Below are 12261 nucleotides of genomic sequence, written 5' to 3' on the forward strand. Positions count from 1 at the left end.
GCAGTGACCTCTCATAAAAATCATACTGGGGAGGGTTGAGCAGAGACCTATCCTCATCCCTTGATCACATTGGTGCTGCTGAGAGTTAACTACAACATAGTTTGGTACAAATTCAACGTAATAAATGTTTTCACCTAGTGCAATTGTCTATGCCTAACACTGCACTGACGGTGAAAATGGGTAAGACTTGGGCCATTGTCCTCTTTCAGATCACCTGCAGAGCATCTTAGCTTAGGTTTCCTGGAAGCTGATGAGAACACTTGTTAAAAAGTGTTCCCACGCTAGGCAGTGGTAGCACACGACTTTAATCTCAGCACTCAGGAGTCAGAGACAGGTGGATTTCTGTGAGTTTGAGGTCATCCTGGTCTACAAGAGCTAGTTTCCAGGACAGGCTCCAAAGCTACAGAGAAACTCTGTCTTGAAAAACAAAAGCAACAACAGCAATAAAAAAAGTGTTCCCAGAAGAAACTTGCCATGCCGGTTGGATGAGGGGATGAGGAAAGAGTGTGGCTGATGAAGGAGGGTCATCTATGTGTTACTTTCATTGGTTAATAAAGAAACTGCCTTGGCCCTTTAATAGGACAGAAAATTAGGTAGGCGGAGTAGACAGAACAAAATTGTGGGAGAAAGAAAGCAGAGTCAGGCAGACGCCTCAGGCAGTCGCCATGCCTCTCCTCTCTGAGACGGACGCAGGTTAAGATCTCTCCTGGTAAGCTACCACCTCATAGTGCTATACACATTAAGAGAAATGGGTTAAGCAAGATGTGAGAATTAGCCAATAAGAGGCTAAAACTAATGGGCCAGGCACTGTTTAAATGAATACAGTTTCCATGTAATTATTTTGGGTAAAGCTAGCTGGGTGGCAGGAAGTGGCCCTCTGCCATTCCTTCTACATGTGACTGAACCAGAACATGACTATGCAAAGTCCCAGGAAGAGTGATTCAGATTTCTGCGGTATTCTAGAACCAGTGTGAGCCATACTTGCTCATGGGCTGAGGTCCTACTCTGAGCACATGCAAGTTCTAGGGCCTTCTATGTCTTTGAGCATGTTGAGTGTTCTGATAGGCTAAGATCATCCCTCTGACAAAGATGTCCAGGTGTCCAGTACAGGAATGAGAGGGATTGGAGGGGATGTAGGCCAGCACTGGACCAACTGTGCAGATGTAAGCTACAGGTGTTACAGACCTGTCCCATCTTCTCCCTTCCTCCACTGGCTACTGCACACTTATCAACCCCATGGCTTCTTCAAAGACTTCCTGAAGCATGCTTTCAGTTACTGTCTGCTAGGATGCCTTCAGGATTGCATGCATATATATTGCTGCAGCCTTTTTGCATAAAGTTTCATGGCTAAATAATGAAGTCTAAGTTCAATCTAGTAAGTTCTGTGTCATGTGGTCCATATTGCCTGAAAAATATACTAGACTGACATTGCTTAACATAGCTTACCCTAATAGATTTTCCTAATCAGCCAATGATCTGAGTGGCAAGCTGGTGGATTCTGCAAGCAGGAGAGACCATACCCATGAAAACCTATGGCTTTTTCTTTAAACTCCACCAAAAAGATGGACCAACCTATCAGGACTCACTAAAGAACAGGAACATGGACATCTTGATTTCCTTGTCCAGTCATCACATTGCTTGTCTATAAGCTGAGAAAATTCTACAAAATGCTTCATTGGTCAGATTGGCCCTTATCTTACTATGACTCTGGGAGAATGGGTCTCATCTCTGAAGCTATGGGCCCAGGGTTTGATAAAATTACCTTCCACTTTCCATCTTGAACTATCGGATCGTACAGAGGTGAACACTTGCACCCACGATACTATGATGATTGTTCAGTGTCACCCAGGGCCACAACTACATGAGTCTGAGGGATCCTTTGGATGGAGAAAGTTGGCCACAAGACTGACTGGGGGCAGCTAATGGTCGCCCTTACTCATGAGACGCTTACTAGGAGTCAGGCTCTCATCCAACTAAGTGAGTTAATAGTTGATAGCTCCTTATTGCTCTAGTCTGTCACAGTGTGTAGATGAGGAAGGAAAGGCATGGGCTGTGTGACTTGATTAGATCCCAAGCCATGGGTGGCAGAGAAGATCTGAAGTCAAAGTTTGACTTTGAAGTCTTGATCACATCTTACAGTAAGGAGCAGATGAACAAAGACAGAAGCAAATCCACTGAACGTTCAGCCTTTAGGAGAACAGAGAAAGGTGGTGTGTGTGTGTGTGTGTGTGTGTGTGTGTGTGTGTGTGTGTGTTGTGTGTGTGTGAATGCACATGCCTATATTTATGGAGTAGGTTAGGATAAAACTCCCATCTTGATGGAGGAGGAGAGGGGAACAGGTCACCTGAGACCTTAATGACTTCCATTTGCTCAGAGGGGAGCAAGGCTGCGAGTGAACGGGCAGAGCACCGCATGCCCTAGTCAGTCAGGTTAACTTGAACGGATATCAACTCAACAGCCTGTGAAAAGCAAAGATGAATGAAGGCAGACATCAAATTCCCTGCCTGCTATCAAAGTTGCTGTGCCGAGCCGATGTACCATTACCTGACTCATCCCTCCAAAATCAGGTTAATATATTTCAAACTAGGTAAGCAGTGTTGAGAATCTGTGAACCGAATCCCCAGGGAATGGCTGCATTTAGATCTTACAGATGACACATTAACCGAGAGCTATATATCGGACACTTTTTTCTCTTTGACCCTGTGAAGAGATGCTGGGTTTTGCTTCCTCTCATCCCACCTCCCTCTCCGCTCAGCTCTCTCCTTCCCCACCAGGGACCAGGCTGCAAGTGCTTCAAACTCTACCTGTGGCCGCACTTTCCTGACAGCAGTTGGTGCTGCACTGGTCTCGCAGCAATGACACCTCCCTCTCCAGCATCTCGATCCGGCTTAGGAGCTCCTGCAGTACCTGGGTAGAACTGGCGCACGGGCAGGCTTTTTTGGGGAGGTTGATCTTATGGGTAAAGGTGACCTGGCTTTCGTGATCTGAGGTTTGACCTATGTATTCTGCCAGAGTATCGTCTTCAGCGCTCACTTCCTGTTCAGCCGAGGCCTCCAGCCCTGAGGAGCAGAGGCTCTCCAGCGGGACATTGATGTTATACACATGGTTGAAGACCATAGGCTGTTCCTTGCTGGATGTGTTATAGCTGGAAGCCCCTCCTTCCTCCCCCACAGTTTGTCTCTGGCCCCTTTCTGTGGTCACCTCCAGCCGACACTCAGAAGGTTTGAGCATGGATCCCAGGAGGATCAGGTTTACACCAATGAGCATGTTCTTCAAGACCACCGTTTCCCCGTCGATCCCCATCCTCTCAGCCAGGGCTTGGTTCAAGAGCTCCCCGTAGTAGCCGGCATGGAGTAATAGGAATCTGCAAGAGGAAGCAAGGAGCAAACTCAGCTGGCCTCTGAAACCTGTACCTGGGCACCACGGCTCTCACTCTGTAAAGCCAGAACATATGTAGATAAAAGTTCTCTGGGGCTGTGGGGAAAACTGGGAAGAAATAGTGGCTCTAAGTCAGAAAGCTGTGCTTTGGTTCTCTCGAAGACTGGATTCTTGATAATGGATAGGAACTCTACGTAAGGGTATTGTTATGGCTTTCATACCAAATGGCCCCCTCTCAAAGCTTGTTGACAGATGAAGGGTATGTCAGTAGTGTTTGGATCATAAGGGTTTTGATTTCATCAATAGATTAATCCATTGATGGATTTGTATATTCACAGCAATGCATGTTAGAAGGAGCAGGCTGCTAGAGGTATACTTTTGAAGGGTTGTGGTGATTTAAATAACAGTCTCCATAGGCTCACATATTTGAATGCTTAATCACCAGGGAGTGGGGCTATTTGAAAAGATTAGAAGGATTAGGAGGTGTGGCCTTGTTGGAGGTGTTTGGCAGGGTGCCAAACTATAGCCCCTCCCCTGGAGTTGCCTCATTCCAGACTCCACCCCTGAGAAAGCCCACCATCTGTAGCCCCTTCCCTCCTGGAGATGCCCAGGACCACGCCTACCAGCTATTTAAGACCTGGCCTATAAGTTGGCCACATGTGCTCTTGTGTTCTAACGCCTGCCTTCCGGAGGGCCACCTGGGAGTGCTCTGCTTTGCTTGCCTTGTATATTAAATCTGAATTTATTAATTATATTTGATTTGCTTATTGCTTCAGCAGCAGAAGAATCTAGCAACCAGGGATCTAATACTTAAGAGGGAGGAAGTATAGAGTTGGGCTTTGAGGTTTTGAAAGCCCACTCCAGGCCCAGAGTCTCTCTCTGTCTCTGCCTGTGGATTAGGATGTAGCTCTCAGCTACAGGCCACCATATTCCCCACCACAATGATAATAAACTAAACCTCTGGAACTGTGAGCAAGCCCCCAACTAAATGCTTTCTTGTGTAAGGGTTTCCTTAGTCATTGTGTTTTTTCACAGAAATAGAACAGTGACTAACACAGGGGTATATCTTATCCCGAGTCATTTCTGTCTTCTCCCTGCTTCCCAGCCACCATGAGGTGAGCAACTTTGCCCTGTCACTTCTGCCACAATGGACTGGAACCTTTGAAATCACAAAACAAAAAGTCCTTCTTCCCTGAGGGTTTTTGTTTTTGTCTTTTGTTAAGCACTGAAATGTCAGCCCCATGTCGACATTTAGGCACAGGGTCCAATGGTCTGTCTCCACAGTGCACAAGGGACTTCTAGAACACATGGCAGGAGTGGCGGCTCTGTGAACAGCCTCTTCCACGGAGGTGAGCTCAAAGCTGCTCTTCACTTCTAAAGGAAAATTAGGATGAAGCAGACCACAGAAACTTAGGGGCGCTCCAATGTCGTCTCAGATATTTATTATGAGGGGCCCTCACTGGGCATGTCAAATAACTATTCATCAGCTCCTTTAAGCTCACCTATTCAATAAAGGTTGACTTTACAATAACCAACCAGCCAAATAATGTAGTTCCAGGCAGTTTGTGATTGTTAATTATCCTTGGGTACATTTGTGATTTATCTGGGATGATGTGAGCCAAGCTTTGTTTTAATCTTCTCATTAATATAGTCCCCGTGCTCTGTGACCACAGGGTGCCTTTCTTCTGAGGTCCTGTTTAAATAGCTAAAATAATGAATTAGCTACTCCGTTGGTTACCTAGTCACCAAGAACCATGCAGTATAATAAATTCACAGTAATAAAAATCAGTTTTACAAAAATTATATTTCCTTTCTATTCCCTGTGTAAAAGCAAAAAGGGGACTTAGACACTTGGGTTCTTAAATAAAGTCAGAGCTACTAAGAATATTAAGGACTAAGGAACCAAGTAGCTAAAATTGTGAGCCTGAGAGGAGGGTGACAAATGTCAGTTGATAGTCACTGACTGTGCACAGGGCACAGATGGTGCTGAGCTCTCATGCACGATCTTATCTGACCCCTAGGAGAATCTTGAGATGGTACTCATCTTACCAGAACAGTTTCTGCTTGAAATAGGAAAGCTTGCCAGGCTGATCCCAAACCTGTATTCTTAACAACTATGCTTCAATGCCTTTTTCAAACCTGGGGTTGGCAGCACACGTTTTCAATGCTAGTATATAAGAAGTAGAGGAGGAAGAAGATTAGGGGTTCAGAGCCAGACTCTCCCACATAGCAAGTTTAACCTGGGATACACAAGACTCTGTTTTTATCTTTTGTTTTTAAAGAAAATGTTCTTTTTTTCTTGTTATTGATGGAAACTGTACATTCTAGAACTTTCTCAGGAATACTAAAGTTAGAAAATTTGCTTGGGTGTGGCTTTTTTTCCCCTCCATGAACATTTTTCTCTCACACATCCTTCCTGTCCCCTCATACATTCCCCAAATACAGGCTGAATTGCCTGTCTCCACACTCTTCAGTGAGCACCCTTATAGTGCTGGCCACGCTAGACCACGGATTCCCTACACCTGATTTCCCCACCTGGCTTGCTAAGTTGTTTTGAGGCAGACCATGTATTATCTGCCACATATGGCTGTGTGTTTAGCACATGAAAGCGCTCAGTATTTGGTTGAATGAATGGGTGGGCAGATGCATGAAAGAATGAATAAATCAATGATTTAATGAGTAAATGCTCAGTGGGCAAAAGGTTGAATCATTCTCCAATTTATTTAATCTCTCTCCATTAACCCTAAGTTACTTACTGCTCTCTTCAATTTCAACTCTGGACAATGTCTAAGACTTCATTGAATTAGGAATAACTGGTATTAGTGACTAGCATGGAATCATATCTTATTGCTCAGCTCTTATAGCATATATTATATTACTTTCTGTCCCTTTTTCTAATATTGAGAGGAAGTAGGACAGACTAGAGTTGCTGAGACTGCCAGGCTGTCTGGGATCAAACCTCATCCCCATAAGTGTTTATCTATGGGAAGACCACTTAACCTCTGTCAGCTTTGCTGTCTGTGAAGTGGGGATAAGTAATGGTGCCAACGTTATAGGGTTAGAGTCATGATTCTGCCATTATCTATAGAATACTTATTAAGTACCTAGCTTTGATTGAAGTAAATAAATACTGTTTTCAGGCCATTTGGTTCGTCTTCTATTTAAAGACTACCCTGAATTTGCAGAGGCATGCAAAATGTCTTACTAGTTGGCATCAGGAAATCCCAGCTTATAGTTTATCCTTGAACAACAATAATGAAGTTCTGGAAATATTATGGGAGATGACAACTCATGGCCACATCTAGATAAGGTACATCCACCTTGAGACTAGATGGACTGACATGTCTAAACTAAATCGACCATAGCTGTAAGCTCTTGCCATGCCCCTCACATCTGAGGCTGGACTTGGCTTCCCACTTTGAGCTGCTCCAGTCATTACGCTCTTAGATTTCACTTCTGTGCTTCTGCCATGACAACACCTTCACGGTGGCTCTGGCAAAAGTCCTTCACACATACACAAGGCCTTGCTCTCTTTATTAAACTAACTTTGTTTACCTGCTTCATAGTGAATAATGTTTTCTTATGGCCGGTGTGAATTGTTACATAATACTCTAAAGCACTTAATATAGATTTTTTTGACCAATTGTAGATAGGAAATAAATAAAAGGATAAGAGATATTGTAAAGGAAAAGGAGGGCCAGCGACAGGGCAGTTATGCGGGAGAAAAATGCTAGGTTCTATGTGTATGTCTAAAACAACTACTAAAAATTAGAGAAAGGAAACGTTAGAGTTTTATATGAGAAATATGGTCAATAATTTAGTCAATAACTAACCTTACGTAAGTAACTCAACCATGTAATTTTCGTAAGCCCAGATTCTTTTTTTTTTAAACTTAGGCTTTAATAATTGAAATAGAGAGTGAAAAATAAACAAGGGGCCTGTCTGTCCTTACAGCTCCAACAATTGATTACTTCTGGGTTACTAGCATACTGAAAGAATGCAAATCTCATCATATGAGAAAGAGAAATTCAGCATTTTGTTCAGAGAGGTAAGAACAAGGGAGGTTCCCGTGTTATTTTTGCTCATTCATTTGAGAGATATTTATTGAGTAGCTATAACTGCCCTGTGTTTATGGAAATTACATCCATATGTATGGATTTGGAAGGGTGGGATATAAGGGAACAGAGTAAATTAATACCGAGCTTAATACCATATATACAAATAAGTTACTTGATATTTGTCATGTGGTAATATCATATGATACCTGTGTCTGTGTTATTGTCAGTTAGGAATAGATCACCATTTTGGAGGAAAAACATCAATGAACAGAGTTTTTTTTTTTTTTTTTTTTGAGTTAAGAAGGCAAGAAGAGTTCATGGTCATCTTTATGGAGTGGTATCCTCAAAGGCCTGTCTGATCGGATCACAGCTGAAACCTGAGATCTTGAAAAGAGTGGGGTAGAGTGTCTAGCAAGAGACATGGTGCAACCACGAGGAATAGAAAATGCAGGGGGTTCTGGATTGGGGTGGTCTTTGGGGGTCTGAGTAACAGGGTGTCTGGGGTGGGATGAGGGAGTGGACGTGGGAAGATCCTGCAAAACATGGACAGGACTTGGTGTCTCACTGCAGAGAATGGTCACTGTTGTCAAATGTTTCCCATGTCACCTGCTCCCATTCCGTGAGAAACTCCCAGTCTCAGAGAGGAGGAAAACACAAGTCTGCCAGTGTATGATGGTGACCATGACTGAGGAGCATGCTAGCTGTCCTAAGAGGACAGTTATAGGGCAGCTCTTTAGAGGGAAAGTGACCCAGAGAAGGTCGGGACAAAGGTTATAGGGCAGCTCTATAGCAGGGAAAGTGACCCAGAGAAGGTCGGGACAAAGGTTATAGGGCAGCTCTATAGCAGGGAAAGTGACCCAGAAAAAGTCAGGGCAAAGGTTATAGGGCAGTTCTTTAGAGGGAAACTGACCCAGAGAAGGTCAGGGCAAGGTTATAGGGCAGTTCTGTAGCAGGGAAAGTGACCCAGAGAAGGTCAGAGCAAGGTTATAGGGCAGCTCTTTAGAGGGAAAGTGACCCAGAGAAGGTCAGGGCAAGATTATAGGGCAGTTCTGTAGCAGGGAAAGTGACCCAGAGAAAGTCGGGACTCTTGCCAACAACAGAAAAGGTACTGTTTGCCAAGTATTTCTGACTTGGCTTTCAGGCACACAGTAGGACTAGATTTTCTAAACTTCCTTTGGGTGTGTGAGACTATATCTCTAGTCCCATTCAGCGAATCATGAGAGGAAATGCTGAGTGTCCCCTCCAGGCTGAGGCACCCAGATGTTCAGAGGACACTTGTCAGAAAATTTTCCCTTCTGTGGTAGCTGGTTGTGTGTGCGATGATGGCTGTCGGATGTTACTCTGGGTCCCCAAGAGACTGCATGAAACAGAGCCCCTAGCTCCATTCTAGTCTAGCTGCAGCACATCCTTTGGTTGTTGAAACACAGCTTTTGGGACTAGTTTTTCTCATACATAACTCGGTCTACCCAGAGATCACATGGGCATGGATCTTAAGAGATTCTCTAGTTTAGAAGGAAAAGGAGGAGGGGGAAAGTTGTTCAATCTAGAGCTGCACTTGCTGAAACTGATATTCAGAACACAGTTTGTTCAATGAGTGTGTTTAAAAGACTGCCTGGTGCTAACGGGTGGGACCTTTCCATGACACAAGGGTCTGGAGAGGCAGCTTCCATGTGTAAGCAATAGCTTTTCTAGTAGGGTAAGCTAGTGTTTGTGATGGCAGGTAGTGAATTTCTGGTCACTGGGGGTATCCAGGCACAGGCCGAAACACTCCCTTCTGAGGATGCTGAAGAAAGGTTTTCATTCATCAGGGGAGACTACACAGGACTAAAATCAATGTTAAGCATCTTCCTGGTATTTTACAAGTCCATGGTCTTAGTGGGTTTCTAGGCTTACACCCACTATCACATTGTGCTGGTCTCTTAAGGGTTTCTATAAACATGCAGCTTAGAGCAGCACTTCAGCATCAAGCTATCTTCAAGGTTGTCTCTTACCCGGGGCTCTGCGGGATTGTGCTCATTCCTCTTTCTGAGCTCAGGTGATGGCCTGCACACCTTGGTATTTCTTGCCTAGAAGATGTATCAGTACAACCTGTCTGCCAGCATAGTGTGCTCTGAGTCTTCACATGCCATCATCTGAGATGCACACTGCTGTGCTATATGGGGGCCTCAGCCTATTCCAGCTTGACCTCCTCTTAACTAGCTATATCTGTAATAGGTGCACTTCCAAGAACAGCCATATTTTGAGGTGCTGGGGGTTAGGGCTTCAAACTGAGACACAGTGAGAGGACAAGACTCAACCTATAACAAATACCAACAGTAATTGGAACAAGCTATGCATCTGCCTTGTGCTACTTTGTGTATTCTTGCAGTAACACTTGTAAACTAGAAAGATGTGATATTTAGGACATTTAAGATATTTATGGCATGAGAATGATTTGAGAAGTAACCAATCAGAACGAGACATCTACACAATGAAATGAGATATAATCACTCTAGTTCATTATGAATGAGTGAGCTCCTATGGCAATTTTCTGTGATGGTAGGCCCTCTTCTTATTTTCTGGTTTTTAAAGATGGAGAAAATGAGCATCAGAAAAGGCCAAGTAGCTTGATCAAGACTGACGGCTAATGAATAGAGGAGCTTGTGCTGGACCCAGATCTTGCTAACCGGAGCCTGGGTCTTCTCTGCTGTTCTACAAGCAGCTTAATTAGTGGCCACATACTGTTCTCGTGAAAAGAAAGACTCGGGGGCTCTTACATTATCAACACTCGCTTCTCCCAGGTTCAGATTAGGGCTTTTTGACAGCCATGACTTTTAGTTTAATGTTTTCTCCACAAATCCAGGCCATTCCCCTAGAAATTGCTTTAGTCTCGCCTCCTTGGGGGAAGCTTTTCCCATGGCTTTTGATTTATTAGTGCCCAGCCTCCACTTTGTCCCAAGCATCAGGGAAAATATCTCTACCAGTAAAGTTTGCTACTAGAGGAGGGATAGGGAGGCAGCTTGGAGACCTGCCCCTTCCCAGGAAGAGCCTGGCTCAGCCAGCCATTACAGAGAGCCAGACACTGGCTGCTTGACGCCTTCTGGCTTCCTTACGTACTCTGAGCTTCCCCTGAAGCTCCCAAGTCATGAGCCATCATGACCAAACCATGGGTGGGGCTGCTTCTCACTTAATCTGAGCTTCTATAACAAGGCAGAAAAGAAAAGGGGTTGGGAGATAACGGCTTCTCGCCAAAGTCAGCTATAGCAGAAGAGGACAGAAAGTAAGGTATACGAAATGCCTGCTCACCAAATATATGCTTAGCTTTTGCCAAACTCATGCCAGTAATTATTTCAAAGTGGCTTTTTCTCCTGTGTCCCTGGAAACTTCCCTCCCCTGGCTCCACTCTTCTGCCCTCCTGTTCCCTACTCCTGCTGTTACCAACCATGCTGGCCATTGTGCAGGCAGTTGCTTTGCCCACAGTTTTCAATAATCGCAGTGGGCAGAATTTTGCAAATGTTTCCAGGAGGAGCCAGCCTGCTGCAGCATGCCTGAGAATGTTGCGCTAGTCAGTTTTGTCTTATCTGAGGTCTCCTACCTGCTCTGAAAACTGTGTCCTGTCTTCTGTAGAAGCCAGATGCATGATCTCTTCTCTCTAAAGGTGGCTCAGTGACTCCCACTTTCCTTATTTTTTCCTATATATCAGATGTTGGTCAGACAAACTAGCAAGCATCAAAACTGGAACCTAGAGGGTCTGTTAATGATATGGACTAGTGGTGGGAGACAGGGACAGCGTGGTCTGAATGTCTGCATTTTCCTCCTTGCTCCACAAATTTAACATTGAAATCCTCACTTCCAAAGTGGTGGCATTTGGAGTCATGGGACATTGCCCCAATAAGTAGGATCAGTGAGCTTATAGAAGTCCCTGTAGGGAGACCCCCTCAGTCATTCCACCATGTAAAGACATGGCTGGAAGGGGCCCCAGAAAAGCCAGGGACCAGGCCCTTAGGCTCAGGCTTTGCCAACACCTTGATCTCTGTTTCCTGGCCCCTCAAATGGTAGGAAATGAATTTCTGTTGTTTATAAACCACCCAGGCTGTGTTATTATTTCACTGTAGTTGCCCAGTAGGCCCAGGAAGGAAGGGAAACCAGAGGAGGAAGGCACGGAACAGAAGACAGAGAAGGAATTAGGAAGGCACCTGCTTAGCAAGAGAAAAAGGTGGGAATTCTATGGGTGGGGTGAGAAAACCTAAACCGAGGGGAAGAGGATACACCCCAGCTTCAATGGCACGCTAGCAGCTCTGAACAAGATAGATAGCCGATGACCCTACAAATGAGAGTGCAAAGGAGTTGTGGTAATTCGATAGATTGATACTCCAGAAATCCTGTGCGCCTATTGATTTCATTTCCTCTGCTCCAGCTTCCTTATCAATATAATTATCATGGCCAGTAGCAGAGGTGTCTCCAGGCAATTTGTAAGGGGTGGATAACGGCATGTCCTTAAGGCTGATTTAGTGCTGAGTTAATGAGGTGCGCACTTGTCTCTTGGGAGGTCTGTGGGGAGGCCAGGTCAGCCTAGCTGGGTTGAAGCCTCTTCTACTACTTAAAGTCCTTCTGACAGGGCTCTTCTTTTCCCGCCCCTCCCCCAACACCGTCCTCTGGCTTTATTTCTTCACACTGAAGAGATCTTTGAAGGTTGCAGAAAATATTCTGAGTCATCAGCTTTCACAGACACAGTTAAGGAAGGGAAGAACTGGTCACAGAAGCTGGGACATGGTTGGGGACGGGAGTGGAGGAAAGACAGACAGACAGACAGACAGATGGGAAGAGAAGCAGCCAGGAGGCAGGT

General features: G+C 44.8%; 1 protein-coding gene across 1 annotated transcript in view; it reads right to left on the bottom strand.

Annotated features, from left to right (window-relative positions):
- Tnr (tenascin R) overlaps positions 1 to 3303 on the bottom strand; it is a 79145-nt gene extending 75842 nt beyond the window's left edge. The window contains exon 1 of the mRNA XM_038349719.1: positions 2805 to 3303. Coding sequence (XP_038205647.1) covers positions 2805 to 3303 — 499 coding nt within the window. The remainder of the gene's footprint in view (positions 1 to 2804) is intronic.
- Positions 3304 to 12261: the final 8958 nt, after the last annotated feature.

This window comes from Arvicola amphibius, chromosome 12, assembly GCF_903992535.2.
Source record: "Arvicola amphibius chromosome 12, mArvAmp1.2, whole genome shotgun sequence".
Taxonomy (NCBI): Eukaryota; Metazoa; Chordata; class Mammalia; order Rodentia; family Cricetidae; genus Arvicola; species Arvicola amphibius.